The following is a 23102-nucleotide window of genomic DNA, read 5'->3' as shown; positions in this document are numbered from 1 at the left end:
CAGCTTTGATTAAACTCAAGCCACTGGAGATACATATTGCAGTAGTCTTTGAAGTGCCGCCTATTCTGGCTTTTCTGTCTGAAAAGCTCAGACCGTCCCAGTCTTTGTTGATACCGTAAAGCTGTCCTTAGAGATCCATAATCCAGAGAAATTGCATCCGTCATCCAGTATATGTCTTGAGACTAGTTGAGAAGCATCCTTCAGTCTTAATATCCACTACTCCATCACTGGATAGGAGCAAATTTCCCATACAGGTTAAGGAAGAGGAGCCCACAAGGAAGGAAGGAAAACAAGCTGCTTCAGAATGCAAAAAAAACCCCCACAGCTCCAGTGCCTGTGAGCAATTTCACCTGAGCTCATTGGCCTGATACGTAAGTCATTCTGCAGCCAAGAACATAAAAGGAAGCTGAGCGGCCAGCATTGTTTCAACTATTTCATATGGATCAAGTACTCACTTTCAAGTGCTAGGATAGATGTTTATTTAGCATGAAAACCAGAGATTCTCAATGATATGGAAAGCTCACAGTTTTCAAATTAACACAATGTTGTATGCTGAGCTATGCTTTTCATCTCAGCCCACTCTTTTGTGTGTTACAGTAAGAGTTGTTTTGTTGTTGACATAACCTGCCTGTAGCTAACTGTAAGTCAATAAAGATTTGCTGCTTGATAGGAATCCAAAATCTAGGAATGCAGAATCACTTGGTCTGCTAGAATTTGTTTATCCCTCAGGCCTCATAATAGAGAGGTTTGTATGCATGTGCGCATGTATTTCTCCCTGTGTGAGAGTGATTTAAATCAAGAAAATAATGCACAGGAAAGGGTGAACCCCCCTCCCCAACCCTGATACATGGCTCCAGTTTGGTCGTTGCCCACATTTAACATTTTAAAAATAACTGATGGGAGATCCAGTCACAGATCTTCCACTGTATCTAGCTTAGGCTTCTGAAAGCTGATTTGAGTGATTTTATGATATTGTGGGATATGAAAGTTTACGGAGAACTCTGAACCAAGAGACTCATACTCACTCTTATTAATTCTGGGGTTTTAAAATTGCTGTTCTTCCAATCTTTTTCACATCAATATGGCTGCTACTAATTTTTTTGCCAGGTAGCCACTCACTTTTGTTTTAAAGGTTGCAAATCTAGTGTGGAGATACTACATTTCCCACAAACTTTACTGACAATATTTTGTCACTTGAAAAATATTATTTCACCTGTCTTGAATATATTGGCTTGGATTCTGACTTCTGTACTGAAGGTTTTTGGGGGGCTCTTACGGGACGGGGAAAGGCAGAAAATCATACTCTATGAATGAAAGTCCTTGTACCTACAGAAATGCTAGTCAGGATTTAACCCATCTATTGCAACTGTAAGTGCCAATGGAATGCGGTTACAAGAGAATCATCAGCTCTTCCTGGATACAGCTTATTACATCACTTGTGGATGAGTAACACAACCTCCCTCCCCTTCCCACCCCAACCCCTTGAGTTGGGTTGGGTGTCAAACTGAGGCCTGGAGGATGTAATCTGAACAGCGTACAGCAGAAATCTAGTGTCACAGGGAAGGCAACAGACAGAACAAAGAAGACTTTCCCATATCAATTGATTCAGCTACTTAATGACAGAGGACAGAAATATGGTGGAAGCAGTTCTTCTGCCCCACCTCCCAACTGCTATCTTCTCTTGTATTTATAGCTGATTTGACAATAGAAAACTCACTCAATTTTCTGGATGGGTACATTCATAAAACATACTTTTCTTACCTCAAACCCTGACAATTCTGTTGTACTTACCTCCGGTCGTCTTTCATTTGACTCCTTCTCTTTTCCACCTCGGATAAAAGACACCACGCAATTGCTTGGTGTTCAGAAATGCTGTGGGAACATCTGGAAAGATCTTCAGCAACCTGAGCCATGAAAGACAAAGTCTAGATTGGAGAGTCCCACTGTGGGCTGTTGTTTATTTTCTAGGGCTTTTTATTAACTATGTAGGTTTCAGAAAAACATGAAAAGGTTTTAGTGTCATTTAAAATATAAAATTTGTATTGTCTGGATGAATTTTTAAAAACCGAAATCAGCACTGAATGCAGTATTTGAGACAGTTACAGCTGGTGGGGGGGGGGCGGGAATCACCTAGTTAAAAATCATATTTCATTGTCACTTTTTATAAGACAATAAAAAAGTTTTTTTTAAGGAAAAAGCAGATGTAAAGAAATGGTGGGTTTTACGAATTTGCCATTACATCTATTAAGAACATAGGAACATAAGAAAAGCCATGCTGGATCAGAGCAAGGCCCATCAAGTCTAGCAGTGTGTTCACACAGGTGCCAACCAGGTGCCTCTAGGAAGCCCTCAAACAAGACGACTGTAGCACCATCCTGCCTGTGTCCCATGGCACCTAATATTTATCATAGGCCCAGTTCAGTCATCAGAAACAATGGTCTGAACATAGGAACTCGTAGCAAAAAGAATGGTCACCTGCAACACTACTCGTTTCTGGTGCTCAGGGTTGGGGGAAATGTCAGACTGCATGGGAAGAACTTGCATGGGGAGGAGTCATAGAATCATAGAGCTGGAAGGGGCCATACAGACCATCTAGTCCAACCCCACTGCTTAATGCAGGATCAGCCTACAGCATCCCTGCAAGTGCTTGTCCAGCCTCTGCTTAAAGTCCTCCCACATGGCCTGGGCCTTCTCATGCAGTAGATCCTACACAACTTAGAGGAATTCCATGTCAGCCCAGAAGTTCCCACCCAGTCATGTGAGACAAGAGCAAGTGGAAAACATTCTGAACACTTGAAATATGCCACACAAATGTGAAGCTGTCATGGTCTCTGACATAATTATGGTATTTTGTGTACATGTGCAGAATTAATTCCATGTAGAGCTTGAACACAACATACAAACTGAACCACAAACTGCAGAGGTTTGTGTAATGAAAAGCCTGGCAACAGCTTGCAAAATGCAAATGTCCTTAGAACAGGCTGACTGAATTCTCTCAAGGTCTAAATTCTTTCAAGAGCTAACTAACTTACCCTGGTCTTGTCCTTGAAGGGAGAAGAACAGAGTCATTCTTCACTATCTGCCAGAAAGGTGTATCTGAAATTACCCTTCCTGATTCAGCTGCCAGCTGCTCATATCTCAAGAGCAGAAAAGTCCTGCTATCCTCAAACCTTGAGAAGGTCTACTCAAAGACCTCAAGGCTATAAGTGCAGTAAGCTTCTTGCTTTCTATAACCTTGCTGAAGGGTATGTTTCCTACTGACCAGATGGTTACATGTTACAATGTGAGCAATAATTGTGCTTTATGATTTATATAGTTATATATTGTATTGTAGATTTCTAAATAGTCTCATTTAATGCGTATTGTACTGAAGATGAGAATGGTATGAAAATTGAGTATATGGAGTGATCATGGAGCTCAGAAATGATTGTTTTTACTTTAAGCAAAATAGACTGAAAGGAAAGGAAGCCCATATTTGGTCATGGGGAGAAGCTAATAACCTGAACAGCTGCAACTAAGACATTATTGAACTGCTCATGTTATCTGAAAGTAGGGAGGAAGATATCCCTCCTTATGGAAAGGTGCGTCCTATGGAGCGAAAAATACGGTACTTTGAACTGAATCAGAATAATTTGACTGTTATATTTTAGAAGTTAGATTTTGAAACTGAATAGTATGTAAGACTTGCTTGCTTTTACTTCATACATTGTAAATACATACATTGTACTTTGACAAGTTTTTATAGAAGTGTTAAAGACTTGATAATCTGCATTTACACATATTTTACTAGAAGTATATCAATAAAAAGATTTGCTTTTTAAAAGTAGGTAAAGTTGTTGAGTCCTGCTTACTCGATGACTGGCGGAATAAGATAACTTCACTTCTCAGTAAGTGATACATTCTAAGAGCCTGTCATCTGAACAGCACGACCCGCTTCAAAGCCTTTTTATAGTCATGGCTTGTTACTTCAAACTATAGATTGTAGCCCATGGATACAACCTGTTGTTTGAAGTTTTCTGCCAGTAAAAGTGTACTTCTGCCAGCATGAGAAGGGAATTTTCACCAGCTTCCCCCTCTCACTGCATACTTTGACATCATGCCCAGCACCATTCCTGGAGATTCCCTGAAGCCCAGTGACAGTATTAGAGAAGGTGCAGAGACTGCAGTGTGAGTGGGGAAATGTCATTGCTTGCAGATCGTTAGATACATCCCATTATTATAAAGAGCGCACTTTAGCCTGATCTAACATCCCCAATATAGACGTAATGTGTGAAACAGCCCTCAGCCACTCCTGCACATTTGACTACAGGTCCTAATTGGCATGTTCCCAAACATGCATTCTGTATCTATAGTGTAGAATCCTATATAAAAGAAGACTTAATGTACAATGTTCATCAGGAGCAAGAGGCATTGGTGTGGGTAATAAATTCTTTAATAACCCACCGATTTTGTCAGATTTTTTGCTCTTGCAATAATCCTGACAATATGTATGAGATTATCAGCTAAAAAAGGACCATCCGTGTTATTCTCTTCACAGTTGACTTAAGTAGCTGACATATGATCCACCCCCACACCCTCCATTTTTCCAAAGAACTCTGGTTCAGATAAGAATTTCTGTACACAAGGAAGAGACCAAGTGAAATGCTGAAAGATCAAATCTTCCCAGGATTTTTTTTTTTTAAATGGAAATTGCAACACTGCTTTGAATCAGGGCTGCCATGTGGCGAGAAGGGGGGGTTAACACTTCCCCAGTGTGGTGCCACACATCAAAACTTATACCCCCCTTTCTCTCCTTGCAAGTCTTTTTTTCTGTTCCAAGGCACATAGCTGGGAATGAAGGGTTGATTACAGTTTGCAAAAACTGAATGTGGTAGGAAGGTTAAACACCCTCTCTCTCTACACCACCACCCTGATCTAGATTTGGCAGACTCCGAGGCTGCAATTTATCACTGAAGACTCTTGGAAGATCTGATCATGACTCTTCCAGATTCTTGTCTGGTTTGCCTCTGAGAAAAGAACTCTCACCAATCCAGTTGCTATTAACACCTTATCATGGGAGCAACTCACAGACTGAAGTCTTGATTTTATTTCAGCCAACCCTTTGACTTCAGGAGCCTCACAGCCTCCAGCAACCGTTTCATACCTGTAATAGCATTAAAAGGACAGTTTTACTTCAGATGGGCTTGCTCCACTATGGATTTACTAAACGAGAAACAAATGTTTCTATTTTCATAGACATCTTTTTACAGATACCCATAGATGTGGTTTTTAAAAAGGTTTCAAGATAGCATTGTTGGAGGGCAGGAAGAGAGAATATGCCATTTGTATAGTAATGCCACTGGAATTAGCCAATAGGTGTAGTTACCCACACAGCACTCCTGAATGCAATGGATATTTTAGCAAGTGTTTGAGTGTGCACTTGTGGGAAAGATCACAATTTCCCCAAAAGCAACAAGTGTTTGCAACCTAGCTAGGGGAAAGAAATGCTATACAGGGGAGAGCAAAACAAGGACCAGATGGTATACAGGGGAAAGCAAACCAAGGTCTTTGGCATCTGAGATGGAACACAAACACAGGTGAAACAGGGACACAAGTTGGGGCAAAGAGAGAATAAATGGGCATCTGAATTTTGGAGATGAATACATCCAGAACACTAATCAGGCTGCTTCCTGGCACATGATGCCACTGCATAATTATGGCTTATAAAATCTTCACACTCCTTCATGGATAGGTTTTAAAATTTTAATAAGCGATACGATTCTTCCCTCCTTCCCAGCACTTTTCCAAAGTTCAAAATTACAGTGCTAGTCTCCAATTTCATTACTGTGGCTTCATTATCTTACTGTACCATATAATAGAGAACATCAGAAATCCCAGGTGGAAACAGTAGCTAGCCTACACTCTTGGGAAGCCAGGATGCATGAGTATATCTCCTATGTCACTGTAGATGCCACTTCCATAAGAAAAGCAAAGTTCTTATTGCCCCATTTTGCTGAATTATATCCCTTGTCTTCCCTTGGCCTCAATGTGTTGCTGACACAGGATGGCCATAAACAGCACAGGCTCTTGATATACTTAGTATGCATTAACAACTTAGGATATCTCTTAATTCAGAACTGTCCTACATGTGAATTGCAAGCCATGCTGGGGCCACACGCGCCTATTTCAGCTGTGAGCAGCAGGTGGATCTTACAAGATTTCTCTGCTTTTTTGGAGCTCTGAAGAGACTTTTTGCCAAAGCAGCTTCTGATTCACTACAGAGCAGGGTTTTTCTCCCCACCAGTTCCACCACGTGAGGAAGGGAGGGATGGAGAATGGAGCAGGCCAGTAAGAGGAGGGCACCTGCTCTTGTTGATGAGTTCAGGTCTTCCCCTCCTCCCTCCCTGCAGCAGCTGCTACCTTCCAAGGATTGTGATTTCTGAAGTATTGGGAGGAAGCGAACTAAAGCTGGGAGAAGAATGAAGTGGAGACTGAAGAAGTAAAAAGAGGGCACGGGCAGATCTTACAAGCACCACCACACAGGGAAGAAACTTCTTCCTGTTCCTTTCAGCAACCCAGAGCCAGCAGGCAGGTCTAATCTTTTAGGTGAAGATGGCAAAGGCATACCTGGATTTTTGCACCTCTGCCCATTCCTTATGAGGAACAAGATAAAGGCTAGATTGGAGACAGGAAGAATGGAGTCTCCTTGGTCTATAGCACCTTGCATTCCAGATTGCAAAACACCACATTTTTAAAAGTTACTTTATGGTGTAAGGCATCTGTCTTCTGCCATTTTTTGATTGCAGACACCTTTGATTAACCTACTCTAGCAAGGGCTCGTTACAAGCCAAAAGCCATAACTCTGAAAATGGGAAAGCCAAATTCTGCTACTATCTTCAAATACTTTTTCTATGCAAACTTGCATCCATACATTTCTGTTCACTGAAGCAAAGAAAGAAACACTGTTACTTTAAAATTATCAAGGAATCATTTCTAAGAATACAAAACAGTGCTACCTTACCCCTTTCCCCATTGGGAAATCAAAAGCACATCGAAAACAGGAAGACTATAAAAGCAGAAAACCTTGGTCCTGGAGAAAACCAGGTTCTAACCCAGCAGTTGGAAATCCAAAGACGTCATTAACTTCCTGACAGCTCCAAGGATTTTCCCAGTCTCAGACAGTGAATATTTAAAATATCTGCTGGACAGCAGAATTCATGTGCACTGTCTAATGCACATGAAGTTCTGACTGGTGACAGTATCACACAGTCCACTCCAGGACAACGCTTACAGCGGTAGAGTCTTCATCTCCTGTTGTTGTAAGCAGGTCAGTGTTGCTGTCATGGCATGCCTCTTCTCCAGAATCTGCAGGCATTCTGTCTTCAGGGCCTCACTGCAAAAAGGCACAAACTTATGAAGTGTTTAGGCTTCAGACCTGTGCCTCTACAGTAATTATCTTTGCATTCCCACGCCTATTTCTCTTTAGATTTGAGTCTCTTGATAGTGGCAAATTTACCCTGGATGATGCAGAAAGTCAACTGGCTAACAGCTGTTGAATGTACTGATTCATCTGTGGGTTATAAACCAACAAGATGTGTGTGAGAGAGAGTAACTGCCATCAACTCACAGCTGACATATGGCGACCCCGTGGGGCTTTCAAGGCAAGAGACGTTGAGAGGTGGTTTGCCATTGCCTGCTTCTGCATAGCGACCCTGGTATTCCTTGGTGGTGTCCCATCCAAATACTTGCCAGAGCTGACACCAACAAGATGGGACCTCAAAAAAATTTAATGGGTGAAAGGGAGAAACTGGCCTTAGATTAAACACACCCTCCAAGTTCCAGCCCCCAGCAATTTCATTTCTATTTTAAAATAAACAGCCAGGTGTAAATGTTCAAACTCAACATACAGTAAAGGATTGGGAGAGTATTGTCCCTCCCCCCTGATTGTCTGCCCCAACTATGGCTTGTGTATTGAAACTAATATTTATGTACAATTACAACGTTTGCAAGTAGACCCAATTCATGCAATTTGTACATCCTGAATTTGTACAGATGCTAACAATGGAATCTATGCACAAAGGATTCTGTGCTTTTAGGCCTTTGGCTTCCTTCAGTGGGCTGAGTGTGTAAACTGGCACAGGGAAGGATGGCACAATCCCAATCACCACCACACAGTGAGTTTGATCGTATGCAAAAAACTAAAGATTTAAGTTTTTGGGGGGTGGGGAGAACCAGGGAAAAATTAAACAACAATCAGCCAGTAGAAATGTGTTTTGGGGCCAGAAAGCAATGCCTTGGATTAGGCAAGCCAATGGGAACGTTCAGTCATCACGAAGAGACAGCATATGACAGCCACTTAGATGTGTATGCTATAGACTGTTTGGGGAACAAAAAGCAATTAAATGATGTGATTTCAAGCCTGGGGAATCTTAATTGTTTGCAGAAATATAAATATGTCCTGCTCTCTCATTTGCAAAGCACGAATAAAGGTCATTTTACTTACCTCACCCAATACAAGCCTCTGAGAACCAGTTCCTGGCACTGCAGAAGTGACCATGCTACCCTCAAGGTGTGGTAAGTTGCACTCACAACATCCTGGAGTATAAATGAAAAAGGGGATGTGACTGTGCTGTAGGCTACAGGTAACATTTCAAGAGCAGCTGGATGGCTGGGGTAAGAAGGGCTGGGGCTCATTGACAGAGCACATGCTTTGCATGTTTCCAGTTAAAGGATGTCAGCTAGCAGAGCTTGGGAAAGACCCCCCCTCTGCCTGAGACCCTAGAGAGCTGCTGCCAATCACAGTAGATAACACTACACTAGATAAATCAACGGTCTGATTTGATACAAGGTAGCTTCATGCATCCATTGTTGGTATTTGGCCTGTTGACTTTCATGGCATCAGCCTTCTAAAAAAAGAGAGAGAGAGAGATGCACGTGATCCAGATCACACACACACACAATGCACAGAAAGGGAGAGAATAAAAAAGGAGGAGCCTGGAATGAAAACGTGGCCAAGGATGTAAGGAGAATGCTAGATTGGAAGGGACTGGCAATGCAGAAAACTCCCTCCTGCTCCCTCCCTGAGGTCAGACAAATAAATCCATAGCAGAAGAAGCTGTATGAACATGAATGGTAATTATGGAGAGCAGAAAGAGGAGGAAAGGAAATTGGGGATGAAGAAGAGGAAGAGCTGGTTTTTATACCCCAATTTTCTCTCCTGTAAGGAGTCTCAAAGTGGCTTTCAATCGCCTTCCCTTCCCCTCCCCACAAAAAGCACTTTGTGAGGTAGGTGGGACTGAGAGAGCTCTAAGAGAGCTGTGACTAGCCCGAGGTCACCCAGAAGGCTTCATGTGGAGGAGTGGGGATTCAAACCTGGTTTTCCAGATTAGAATCCGCTGCTCTTAACCACTACACCATGCTGGCTTTCATGCTTTTTCTTTCTAGGTACAATAAATAGCTGAATATCCATATCCAGAGGCAATGTACCTTGGAATACCAGGGGAAGGTGGTTGTACTTTCCTGTCCTCCTTCTAAACTTCCCAAGGAGTTCTGGTTAGTCACTTCTGCAAACAGAACCCTGGAACAGGTAAATCTTTGGTCTAATAAGCAGACAGGTTAACTTGCACCTATCCTGGAAGGACAGAGGTGGCTATGCAAGGGACAAGATTGATTTGGGCAGAGTTTTTCATCCCCCTCCTGTCACTTGACTCAACCACGCTCAATTCATCCATCTTTTTCTTTCTGACCACAGACTTTGGCTCCAAAGCAGAAGTGTACAAACTTTTGGTGAGCCAATAGATATCGGTGTGTGGAGGTGAAAAGAGGGAAAGCACTACCCTAACCAACCAGCTCCCTTTTCCACAGCCACCTTTAGTCCATCATAGGGGAAAGAAAGGTTTTAAATAATCTAAACAAATAACTTCTTGAGCTTTGAGCATCAAGAACTGGACATTGGATATAAATCTTTGATCTCCATATTGTCCAGGTTAAAAACAGGTAGGAACCTTACCCAAATGGTTCCTGGCCCTTTTCAGCTGAAACCAAAATATACCTTTGCTGTACTGCAATCTGCTAAGACATCAACTTGTGGGGAAAACTTTGGGAACTCCAAAGACGCTGCAAAAAAAAAAAAAAAAAAAAAGGAAAAAGAACCCCACAGCATTACTAAAATAACTGAAAAACAGAGTACTAACATTTGTAATTTCTATGGTTTGGCTACCATTTCCCAGGATCTTCTTGCCGTCATTAATGGATAGATAGAAATGGATAGATACAAAACTGGGATTACATTGAAAACCATCAAACAACATAAGAATGCTTTGGGATATCTTTCACTAACTGTATACAGTCTGTCTCTGTTCCAACGAGCTCAAGTGTTCTGAAATAAGGCCCAACTTCACAGACTTTGTGTGTGTGAAGTGCTATCAAGTATGACAACCCCATAGTGTTTTCATGGCTAGAGACTAACAGAGGTGGTTTGCCATTGCCTGCCTCTGCATAGCAATCCTGGACTTCCTTGGTGGTCTCCCATCCAAACACTAGCCAGGGCCAACCCTGCTTAGCTTCCAAGATCTGACCAGATTGGGCTAGCCTGCACCATCCAGGTCAGCGTCACAGACTAAGAGGAACCATAAAATCTCAACGGGCCTTCCTCTATTATCGTCAGGTAATGCTGCTCACAGTTGAATATTTCTCCAAAATAAATGGATGAGAGCATTTCAGAAAGACATTTTTGATACAAAGTATAAGCAACTACTTTTAACAGCAAAGTAGTCTTTAATGTCTTTAATGTGGGGCCTGAAGGAAAGAGAAATAGTGGTTTGGATCAGAAATCATGCAAAACAATTATTTAAATAAATTAACTATGGCTAGCATGACTGTCCAAATGCACTTAGTTAGGGTCAGGACCTGAAACCATGATCTGAGGTGAACCAGCTAGTTTTAACTACGGTCTTGCATGACATATGAATGTGGCCATCTTGACTTAATCCTGGCTTATTACCTGATACTACCCTGGACACAATGCAGGCCCTGTCTGTGAAGATGCAGAGGAAAGAGAGAAGGCAAAGAATCCAGCATTTGTCAAAGTAAACATTATCTGAATGACTGCCTGCTAATCAAATCCTAATTTCACAAACTAACCATAGTTTCACATTATGTCTGAAACCAGCCACCGCCTTCTCCCATGCTTTCAAACCTAGGACAGGACACCATTGTGAAAGCGATGTAAAGAACAGCACAGGCAAAATGTGCTTCCTTAGTAGAGAAAAATATTGTCCCTGCTGCTGCAGAACAATGGTGACATCTAGTGCCCAAAATACGCAATCTACAGATGTTGGTGTTCTGTGTAGTGGTGTTTTCCAATGTTGTAGCAGCCTGAATAGGCCAGGCTAGCCTGATCTCATCAGAGCTCAGAAGCTAAACTGGATTGGCCATGGTTAGTACTTGAATGGGAGACCACCAAGAACGACTAGGGTTGCTATGCTGAGAGAGGGAATGGCAAACCACCTCTTGCCTTCAAAACCCCATGGTCCTGGGGTCACTGTGAGTCAGTTGCAACTTGATGGCACATCTACTCCATGATTATCACAACCACTTTTTATACAAATACACACACAGAGATTATGTTATACATTACCACTTTCCACAACATTGCACTAGGTTGACACAATACTACATGATAAATGTGGTTCCAGGCAGTAAGTACTTACACAAAGTGGAAGAGATCTACAATGCTGTCCTAAACTGAGTTATGCCTTTATAACTCCAGAGTAGAAGAGGGTAACTCTATTTAGAATGGTACTATTGCTATCCTTTCTGTAACTGGCCCTAAACTGGTTGTTTCAGGGGAAAGCATATGAGAACCCACATAAGAACTATCAATCTATCCCTTGCTGGTAACTTTTTCCAGCTGATGAGACTGCATAATGCAATTTCCGGTAAACCTATTTTCTACATCATATTATCTCTGCCATTAATGCGGGACTGCGAATATCATCTGGTTTAGTTTTTCAGGGTTTTTTTTGGACCAACAGGGAGTGACCTATGAAAGCACAGTTGTAAGCAACTATGACAGGAATGTAGAAATGGCTAGAGAGCACAGCGAGACATGTGACAAGTTAACTATACTCACGATCTCTGTACCTCAGCACCACCGGATCTTCCAGTTCTGTGCTCAACATGATCAGAGGGCAGTTTTCTGTGGTCCTGGGGAAATTATGAGCCTGAAGATTGGGCTTCAGTGCATATGAGTGACCCTCAAAGAAGTATTCCTGGTGGTTGGCAGCTATATTTGTTTGCCTGAAGACCTCTTCTAGAAATACTGTAGCTCTGAGGAAGACAAAGGGGGAAGAACAATGGATCGTTGTTTTCATATATAAAGGCACCTATATCACTTCTCCATCTGAAGTCACACTATGAGGGCTGTTTCCTTCTCAAGGGTGCCAGATACTCTGTTCTCACCTTCCACAAATTAGTCAAACCTTTTTTTCATTCCAACAGGTGTTTGAAAGCAGAGCAGAGGTCAGCCAATTACCAAGATTCCTTATCTTTGTATCAGCCTCTCTTGCCAAAGAAAAGAATAGCGAAACAGCTAATTGGAAAGGAATTCCTCTCAGTACACAACACACTTGTTTTCTTTCTGCATAAGATTTGCTCTGTCTCCCAGAAAGCCAAAAAGATTTAAAACAAATAGACAAAAAATAAAAGCATGCCGCTGACAATGCCCAGCACAGCCAGACACCGGAACCGGAACCTTCCCCACTAGGTATTTGAAAGTAAGACTGAATGCTATTTTTAACTGAACAGAGGAGGATAATCTATCTGACATTGCTTTCAAAACAGTTTTCAAACTGGAATGAGCTTGCTTTATTATTTGTTTCTTTATTATTCTGACCCTTACGTGTTATAGGAGTGGATGTAGACCCAATGCATGATAGCTTGTGGCAAAGAGAAGACATGGATAATTGTCCTGTGTAGGATGTCACTGGTTTCTGCAAAAAACTGGTCAAAGCCCCAGCACTGCTCTTGATCAGCCTTCAAAATGTTTGCCAGGATGGGGACAAGTTGTCTTTTCAGTCCACTACAGGGAGCAAAGAAGAAAAAGAGCTAAATATTATTCCTATGCACACCTATCCCAGCAGAAGGCAATGCCTTTGCAAAGCTCAAGCCCCGTTTATGCATTACTGATATTGTATGGCTGCTTTTGCATATGGTTGGGATCCACATCTCCTCAGCCATGTTTGTAGAATAGAATAATGTGAGGTCATCAGGTTCACATAAGTATTACCTACACCAATGCCAGCAATGGTGAGCAGGGTAACACAACCCTGGTAACCCCATGTGGTTCAGCAATTCAAATGTTAGCCAGATGATCTAGTCACAAAGCAACGATCTCCCAATTTTTATCAAGCCCACCAACTTAAAAAACAAAGGAGATTAATTAACATGAAAAAATGTTAAGATAACATCCAAATAAATTTTCTCATTGATCAGTACTACTGTCTCTCTATACCAAAGGCATTCAACTGATGGATTAGACCCCAGTCTAAAACAGGTCACAGCACTGGGCAATAACCACTGATAGAACCACTATTTTATTTTCTTTAGTTTAGGAATTTGTAAAAAAAAAAAAAAAAAGACAAGGAGGATGAACTGAGGAGAAAGGAGAGACAATCAATGAGATACACACAGAGAGAAAGAAGAGTCTTGTGGGGAAAGAGTAAAAGAAACAGATACGTGATAAAATATTAAGAAGCAAAGTAAATGTAGCATTCACATAGCAGGACGGGGTCAAATTTGAACATCAAAAGGCGTACACTGGTGAAGGAAATAAACCTTCCCAAACTTTGGTCCATTGCTGAAATTCCCTTTCTCCCCAGTCCAACTCTTAATACCAGAAAAATGCCTGAAGCAACAGACTGGAAGAACTTTCTGACAATTAGAGTGGTTCCTCAGTGGAACAGGCTTCTTCGGGGAAGTGGTGGACTCTCCTTTGGAGATTTTTAAGCAGAGGCTAGATGGCCATCTGACAACAATGCTGATCCTGTGAATTTAGGCAGACCATGAGAGGGAGGGCAGGAAGGGATGAGTCAGTGCTCTGCTCTCTTGGCCCTTTCTTACAGCCCAGGGTAATGCCAATCACCACTTTGTGGTCAGGAAGCAATTTTCCTACAGGCCTGGCCAGGGATCCGGGAGGAGTTTTTGTTGCCATTTTCTGGGCATGGAGCAGAGGTCACTGGGGTGTGTGTAGGGGGGAAGTACTTGTGAATTTCCAGCATTGTGCAGGGGGTTGGACTAGATGACTCTGGTGGGTCCTTCCAACTCTATGCTTCAATTGTGAAAAGGTAAGTTAAGATGGAGAAGGGTCTCACTTCATTCATCTGTGCACAACTTTTAGTTAATGAAATCCACCCCACCCTGAACTTCAAATGTGAACAGACATACAATTAAATAAACGTGAGAACTCTTATCTGGCCCACAAGCAAGCCCAGGCAGCCCCACCCCACCCCTGTCCCGATCTGGGCTGGCAAGGCATGGCCTGGCCCGACCAAGGGACATTTATGTCATATCTGGCCCTTGTAACAAATGTGTTTGACACCCCTGAGTTATACAATATTGGTTCTATTTGGCACCCTGTTGGCATTAGACATTTACCAACTGAAGGGAAATTCAGAATGACTTTTGTTTGGATGGGACCTCTTCTTAATTAATTATATAGAAAGTTCCAACCTGGAGGAAAATGGCTCCCCTTCAGAATCTGCTGCTTACAAGGGACTATTTCACATGGGCTCATGGTCAGGTGCCGTTTTGGCTGCCCTGTTTCAAAAATTATATCATGGAGCTGGAGAAAGTGCACAAAATTACAGCAGAACTGTTCACACTTTTGGAGCACCTTCCCTATAAGATAAGGTTTAACCATTTTAAACAAAACCATGAAGAGGGTAGAAAGGGAAGGATAAAAATCTGACAGACAGAAAAGACAATGAAATCAAGAAATGATATGAAAAAAGTGGAGAGATATTTTCTTTTCTCTCTTCCGTAATAAGAACTTCCAGGGTCAGCCTGGTAGTAGCTTTGGAACAAACAAAAGAAAGTAGTTTTTTCATATAACACACAAATAAACATATGGTCCTCAGTGCTACAAGATGAGGCAAAGACCATTGGCTTAATGGCTATAAAAGAGACCAGACAAAGTCATAGAAGTCTATCACTGACGATTAGGCATGAGAATGAAATGGGAGCTTTCAGATTCTGAGGCAGAATGCCCTGGAATACCTGCTGCAGGTGGACAAACAGCAGGGGAGGGATTCTGGCTACATGCCTTGCTTTCCAGAAACATCTGGCTAGCCACTGTGAAACAGAACGTGGAACTACGTGGTCCTTGGCTTGATACAATGGGACTCTTAATGTCCAAGTTCCATAGCCCTCTAGTTGCAAACAACATGGGCATAGGAATATGTACTTGCATACACAAATCAGCCCTGGGAACAGAAAGATTAACCCTGTGTGATTTCAGTGACCTTGGATGGGAGGACCTGTGCGTAGGATGCACTGTAAGCGACATGAAGAGGATTCTGCTGCACAGCAAGGAAAGTGATCCTCAGAAGCCTCTAATCACTGCTCACCAGTACCCCCTCTACTCACAGAGAAAGCCGGCATGTGATTGGCAGCTCATAGGTCCAGTCAATGGTCCCATTTTCTTGCAGCTGGATGCCAGCAATCGCTCCAGCAGGTTTCTCAGTTGTTATTTTGTACCTATTCCAAAAAAGAGACATTTCAGTTTTGGGAGTCAGTAAACAGGAATTCCCTTTCTTGCAGAGACTTAAGTCACATTTACTGGGTTTCTGGTTTTTTCCCCCCAAAGGATGGAGAGGATCCTGCTGGGAGGAGGGTTTAGTGGGCAAAGAGGAGATGAAGCTGAGAGTTAAAAGAAAGAAAGCGACATACATACATGATTTCCTTGTTCTTGCGAGGTCCTCCAAAAGGGATAAACGGGAGGCTGCCTGTGGCTGCATGGTAAAAGGTTACCCCGATACTCCACAGATCTACAGTCGCCCCATAAGCCCTCTGCTGGGGCTTCTTCAGCACAGCTAGCTTATATATATCAGGGTGCTGTAAGTAATGAAGTAAAAAAAAAAGTTTCATTTTGCTTGTTAGATTTTTTTTTAATTTAATTTAGTACATGTTTATCCTGCTTTTCCTTCTAGGAGCTCAGAGTGATGTGCACTATTCTCCCCTTCCTCCATTTTATCTTCACAATAACCCAGTGAGATACTTTAGGTGGAGAGAGAGTGTGCCTGGTGGAAGGTCTGTCAGCAAGCTTTATAACACACTGGGAATCTGAACCTGGGTCTCCCAGATCCTAGTCCAACACTATTCATTGCAACACACCAACTTTCCTTTCAGACATTCCCAGCTTGAACATTAACACATGAACAGAATCAGACCCTTGGTCCACCAAAGTCAGTATTGTGTACTCTGACCGGTAGTGGCTCTCCAGGGTCTCAGGCAGAGGTCTTTCACATCACCTACTTGCCTAGTCCCTTTAACCAGAGATGTCAGGGATTGAACACCGGACCTTCTGCATGCCAAGCAGATGCTCTACCACTGAGCCACAGCCCCTCTTTGAAAAAACCCACTGAAAGAAGCCTAAATAAAAACTACACACTTCAAATTGTTCGTTTCCAATGGCAGGGAGTTGCATAACTGTAGGTAAATCACAGATAGCAGCTCTTTCTACACTTGTGTTATACAAACTCCATTTCCAGCATGTTTAATCAGAGGAATGTTCTCTGAGAGATGCACCATGGAAGATGATGCACCATGGAAGGAAGAAACTTGTAGAGCCTAGAGCTGCAATCCCATATTAAGGCCCATTGACTATAGTGAGACTCGCTTCCAAGTAAACACACATAGGATCAGACTAGTTGAATAATTAAATAATTTTCCAGATGATTTCTCTCCAGTTTATAGCATTTGAGATTCATTTATTTTGCACAGTGCAGGCATCTTCCCTTGAGGTTCTGGTTCAATGTCAGCGATGCCATTTATTCCCAACAATGAGCATAATACATTTTGTCCTTGGGGACAAATTGGTACATCTCTCAGCTGATGTACCAATTCCTACTGTGATTTCCATAAAATTGGATTGCATGAGCACTGTGTGCCTCCACTGGCTATCGCCAGTAACGTCATTAGTGATAAAGCAAAAAAATACACCTAACTATGCACAATCCAATATAGTAAAAAAAATTGCGTAGATCAGCCTCTAATACAAGTATACAGATATACAGAACAACAGTGGTACAAAAGTATTATCAAAGTGTATTAATAGAAAAAAACTAAGTGTGTTACATACAAATTATCTACTATATAACTATCTAAGATATCTACATGAATGAGATTCAGTCATAACAAGTGCCAGTTATAGTCCATGAAGTTGTACCGAGCCAAGCACCTCAATCCAAAGCCACCACCTTAGTGATAAGTAGCACTACTCTCCCATCCCCCAGCAGCACCCCAACACTGAACAAAGTCACTGTTGGAATGCCAATTCAAACCATTTTATGGAGAGGGGGCATTGCAAAAATCAGCAAAACTCCTCCCACCCCAGGAAGGCCGCACATACTCTCCCAGCCCATTACTTGAGAAATGCATACAACTAGCACTAGAGCAGGGCTAGAGCAAAGAAAAGACTCTATACTATACCTGGACTGTCAAATCAATATCTGACACCCTGCTGTGTGTAGGGTTGCCAGGTCTTCCCTGGCCACTGGCAGGGGATGGGGTGCGTGACCTCATTATCTGAGGTGCAATGCGATGGGATCCAACATGCAGTACCATGACTGGCAGAAAACCTACCTAAAATCACTACTGATTCACAACAGGGTTTCCTAACAGCCCTTCGCTCTCAAGTATATGGTCTGTGTTGGCCCGGGCTCACTTTTTCTGTGGCAGTCCTACTGCTGAGGAACAGCCTCTCAAAAGGGATAAAACAGGCACCTATCCTTGGGGCCTTCTAAGGAGGCTGTAATAGAAAACTATTTAAAAGGAGGATATGGGGCACCTGGAATGGGTTCTGGCTTACCTGTTTTAATTATTTATTTTATTGTTACTTATTGATTAAAATGTCTATGCCTCACTTTTCCCCGTAGCTCAAAGTGGCTTATAAATCAAAATTTAAAACATATGACTACCATAAACCCTGAAATAAATAAAAACAAGGGGTGGGGGTTATGTGTCTTTGATTAAATTAATTCAGTAGAACAGCCTGAAAGGACTGGTTGAATGGGACATACTTTTACAAAATGAAATATACGCCATGGACCCAAAGCTGTGGAAAGGCAACTGTGATAGTAGTTGGGAAGTGGAGGTAAGTTGAGGGTGGCAGAGAAACCAGAACAGCCCTCGAGCAACAGCAGGGCCCGCGCGTACTTATTCTACCTTCTGAACAGGCAGGGTATGATAACCTAGCCTCCCCTAGCAATCACACTGGCTTGAGAAGGGTTCTGACAAACAATGAGCCAGTAGCAGGAAGGAGGAAAAATGAACAATATAAATAAATAAATAAATAAATAAATAAATAAATAGATGCTGGTATATTAAGTCTTTTGCTTTCTATAGTAACAAAAATGAGTTCACTAATCCAACTGCATGTTCCAGATCCAGAATTAGATTTACATTTTATGCCGTCAGAAGTTCTCTTAATTAAAAGGTCCCACTTTGCATTTTACTCACAAGATATTCTTCTGTCCCATAAACGGACACAAACTTTTCATCATCATCCAGTTCACGGGCAGCTCCAAAATCAGTCAGCTTGTAAACACTCTGTCTGTCTTCTCCAATGAAACGCATGATGTTTCCTGGTTTGATATCCCTGTGGACAATCCCATTCTCACGAAGATGATTCATGCCAGACACTAAAAAGGGAAATAAAGGGAAGGAGTAACTGAATGGTTCTTTCATGAAAAGGAACTCACAGAACAGCGGCAGAATCTGATAGATGAGGAAACGGGTATTTCTATTTTAGCATCTTCACATGATGAAACTATCCTGAAGAAAATCTGAAGCCCTAGGCAAAGAATTTCACAGAAACAAAGTCTTGGATTGGTGATACTGTGGAAGGGAATTTATTTTAAAACACCAGCATGTCTTTCAGGCAAGATTCTCAGACAATAACTTGCAGAATTGGAATGAAAAAAAACTTGAACAGGCTTGGCCAGCTTCCCTCAAGACTGGTTAGTATTTAGGCAATACATATTTTTAAAAACACCGGTTAATATGTCTTTCTCCACACAACTCATGAAATGTAAAAAGAAACATGCTCTTTTAGAATATTAACACACATCCTCAGCCTTCTGAGAAAACTACTAGATTCTTACATTCCTCAAGGGAGCTGAAAAACAACTGCTCACAGGGGACAGAGTATTTGTAAGCTGCTGACCACGTGGATTATTCCAATTATGCGGGGAGTCAGCAAGCCATCAACATGGAATTGACCCTTAGTGGAGCCATGTTCTGTGCTTTTTGATTGGACCAGGAATATGAAAACTCCTAGACTCATCTCCTGTAACAAATGGGTAACCCTGAAACTTACCTACACAGTGCAACACTATGAGGAACTCAGATTCGGACAAACCAAAGGCATTTTCTGATTCTTCTAACAGGGTCAGCAGGCTCCCACCTGAGCAGTACTCCATTACCAACACTTTCTGTTTGCTGCTGTCCTGTGTTTGGATTTGAGGGTAAAAAGTTAAATCCCATCACTAGGGTCTGGAATGCTTACCTCAGTTACAAAAATAGGCCAGTGTTTTGCAGACACTTTGCTTTGCCACAACTGACGACAGCACAAACAGGAGGAGCAAGAGAGGGGAACTACTGGCTTGCAAACATTTTTTAGAGGCAGCCTAGGCCCTTTCCCTCAGCCTGCTGTGTTACCCTGGGACCAGTACACAGGTGTGGCAATTCCAACATAAACCCTCAGCTTTGGCCCTTTTGGAACCTGGGTTTTTGCACACACAGATCGCACACTGATGTGGGATTTTCCCACAAAAGAATGTGACCTTCATTTTTCAAAGGTTAACTTTTATTAATTACAATGGATAGACTGAAGACAAGGCAGAGAGGTGATGATCAAAACAAAGCATGTTTACAATTAGACACAAGCTACACAAAAGTCAGATGATACAGCCTTCCTAGGATTGTGTCCCTTTGGAACAACCGGTGGGAAAGACTGCATGACAAATTTCTCTCCGGGGAAAAGGAGGTTAGTCTCATATCCTTCTCACAACCTAGCTTCTCACAAACAGGAAACTTTTTGTGTGGACAAACGATTCAATTATGTTATTCTTTGCATGCTCTTTGAAGTGGTACAGTCCCCGTCTGCACCACATCATTCTACTGATGTGCAGTCCTTAAGTCTCTTTGCACCTAATCTTATTACTCTTCCCATGGTTCAAGATGCTGAGATACTTGACAAAATGCGTACACATATATTTACAAACAAAGGATAGGCAGGATGTTATATACCATAGGCATGCTTGTAAAATGCTATGAAGAGAAACATAAAGGTTTTTTTAAAAAGCAATAAAGAGCAGCAAGAGATCAAATGCTGACCTGAAACAGGCTGCATTGTGGCATACTGGTGCACCAAGGCCAATATACAGTATGTGTGTGTGCGCGCGTATACCCACACAAACTTTACATACGACAACTTCAAAAGGCTTGGGGCACATTTTGTATGAACAAGTGACCTAATAAAGAGTTAGACCGACCTACATAGAAAGGATAATATACATGGTGGGTAGGGCTCCCAAACACGCTGTACAAAAATTCTGGACAAGCAAAATACCACACATTAGTTTGTAGAGAGTTTATCATAATGTTAACATTACCCCATCAATGATACCATAGCAACAATTCCTCATTGTGGAGAGAAAGTGAGACTCACAATTTCTTCCACAGCAAAGAGTTTGACAATGTTATGGTGGTTTAACTTCCTTAGGACTTCAAATTCTCTTATCTGCACCTCCTGAGGTCTCAGGTAACTGGCATTGTTGAAGACTTTAACAGCGACTAGTTCTCCTGATTTCTAGGGCAGGGGGAGAAAAGAGAAATCAGCAGGGATGTAAAGAAATACTTTATACTGTACATGAACACACTGCTAGCAGGTAAACTTGTAAAATGTGCAGTTTAGAAGATTATCTCCACATATGCAATGGACACATGCTAAAGAGACTATTTGTGGCTCAATTCACACCTTCATGAGCCACTCGAATCATGTGTCTCATCAAACACTTGCTATGATTTTACCTGCATCAGTGAATACTCCCCAGAAACAAGTGCTGCGCTGGTGTAACCTAAATTGCCATAGCCATTTCACACAAATCACCTCCGTGAAGAGATTAATCCGAACAACTGTATTACAAATAGACACACACGTGAGAAGCTGTATGTATGGAGTAAGCCCACAGGGTTTTTTTCCGAGGCAATCAAGTCTTCATGCAGGAATTTAATTGCCTCAGCTTTTCATAGACAGCTGTTTTGTTAGAAATATCCCCAACAGAAAATAACCTAAATTACCTTTTCAAAGAAAACCAGCACTGTTAACAGCCAGCCCAGGTTTGAAGGCCAAACTAGACCAAATGTGAAAGGTCTCCCATGGGTCTTTAAAATGCAATTATCAGTTCCCTGTGGCTGACCAAAGGGGTGTCTTTTTGTCTGTTCCCCCCAGAGAACTTACTGCAGCTTTGGAGAGGTGATTTTAATCACCGAAGAGACACTGAAGGAACGGGGAAAATACTAATGAGCAAATCTTTCAGTTAACGGGTTGAAATTAAATCAAAAGAGTTTCCGTCTAGACATCAGGAAGAATTTTCTAACAGTTAGATCAGTTCCTCAGTGGAACAGGCTTCCTCCGGAGGTGGTAAGCTCTCCTTCCCTGGAGGTTTTTAAGAGGAGGTTAGATGGCCATCTGTCAGCAATGCTGATTCTGTGACCTTGGGCAGATGATGAGAGGGAGGACATCTTGGCCATCTTCTGGTCACTGAGGGTGTGGGGGGGAGGTAGTTGTGAGTTTCCTGCATTGTGCAGGGGGTTGGACTAGATGACCCTGGTGGTCCCTTCCAACTCTATGATTCTGTCTTAATCACAAGTCACACCTAGTTTGACCCTGTGGGTAGGAGAGAAAGCCCTTCAGAAAGATTACAGATGTTTATGCAAGTGTCATGTTGGTAGCCCAAAGTAACAACCCCCACACATCACAGAAACGAGCCCAGCTTCCCACCCCTTTTCTGCGGTCGAATTTGCTTTTGACACTCAAATTTCTGAGGCGAACTTCACTTTTGACCCTCAAAAGTCTCCTTAATAATCATACACCCCTAACTGGAACTTTTATATGATTCACTAAGAGAAGCCTAAATGTAACTCCACTCGTCACCTTTAATCAAATACTTAGAAAGGTGTTGTACCATTGTTTTGCATTTCTGTTGTGAGATCGGTTTTGCCACACTGCCCCATTTTACTTGTAATTGTATTTGTAATTATTTTCTTTTCATTGTTTTGGGACAGAAAAGCCACTGCCAAAATATACGATCCGAGCCACTTCCAGAGCATCCCAGTTAGGAAGTATCTCCTCACCTTGTTGCGGGCTTTGTAGACACTGGCAGTGGCCCCTTGACCCAGCACATCCTCTGTTTCCCAAAGATAGTTCAGTGTACTTTTCATGGCCAGAGTGTGGGTGGTCAAGCGTATCACCTGCAAGACAAATGGAAGCAGGAAGCAAACGTCACAAGGTGGCAGGAGATAAGCACCATTCCTGGAGCCTAGCTTGGGCAGGTTCTCAATCAACTAAGCTAATTTGCTTTTTATTAATGAACACCCCAGCTCAGAGACAAACATCTCCATTACTTCAACAGAGCATAATCCCTTGACAAAATACAGGTTCGCAATATTTGATTTGCTTCTCTCTGTAAGCAAGACGTGAACCACAGCCAAGAATCTTGTCACCTTCTACCAGAAGTACTTAAGTACCAGTAGATTACCACATTAACTTGGTACTGCCAGCATGGTGTAGTGGTTAAGAGCGGCGGACTCTAATCTGGTGAACCGGGTTGGTTTCCCCC

General features: G+C 42.1%; 1 protein-coding gene across 2 annotated transcripts in view; it reads right to left on the bottom strand.

Moving 5' to 3' along the window:
• Positions 1-22718, bottom strand: part of IKBKE (inhibitor of nuclear factor kappa B kinase subunit epsilon) — a 38445-nt gene extending 15727 nt beyond the window's left edge. For both annotated transcript variants that reach the window (XM_056844558.1, XM_056844559.1), the window contains exons 1-13: positions 22618-22718; positions 20930-21070; positions 19577-19706; positions 18718-18899; positions 15932-16092; positions 15625-15735; positions 12881-13060; positions 12113-12309; positions 10031-10095; positions 8483-8574; positions 7271-7372; positions 5068-5143; positions 1792-1904 (exon numbers count right to left, since the gene is read on the bottom strand). In XM_056844558.1, the coding sequence (XP_056700536.1) occupies positions 1792-1904; positions 5068-5143; positions 7271-7372; positions 8483-8574; positions 10031-10095; positions 12113-12309; positions 12881-13060; positions 15625-15735; positions 15932-16092; positions 18718-18899; positions 19577-19706; positions 20930-21070; positions 22618-22704 (1637 nt within the window). In that variant the 5' untranslated portion in view covers positions 22705-22718. The remainder of the gene's footprint in view (positions 1-1791; positions 1905-5067; positions 5144-7270; positions 7373-8482; positions 8575-10030; positions 10096-12112; positions 12310-12880; positions 13061-15624; positions 15736-15931; positions 16093-18717; positions 18900-19576; positions 19707-20929; positions 21071-22617) is intronic.
• Positions 22719-23102: the final 384 nt, after the last annotated feature.

Source organism: Euleptes europaea, chromosome 2 (genome assembly GCF_029931775.1).
Source record: "Euleptes europaea isolate rEulEur1 chromosome 2, rEulEur1.hap1, whole genome shotgun sequence".
NCBI lineage: Eukaryota > Metazoa > Chordata > Lepidosauria > Squamata > Sphaerodactylidae > Euleptes > Euleptes europaea.
This window is presented reverse-complemented; position numbering and strand designations above follow the sequence as displayed.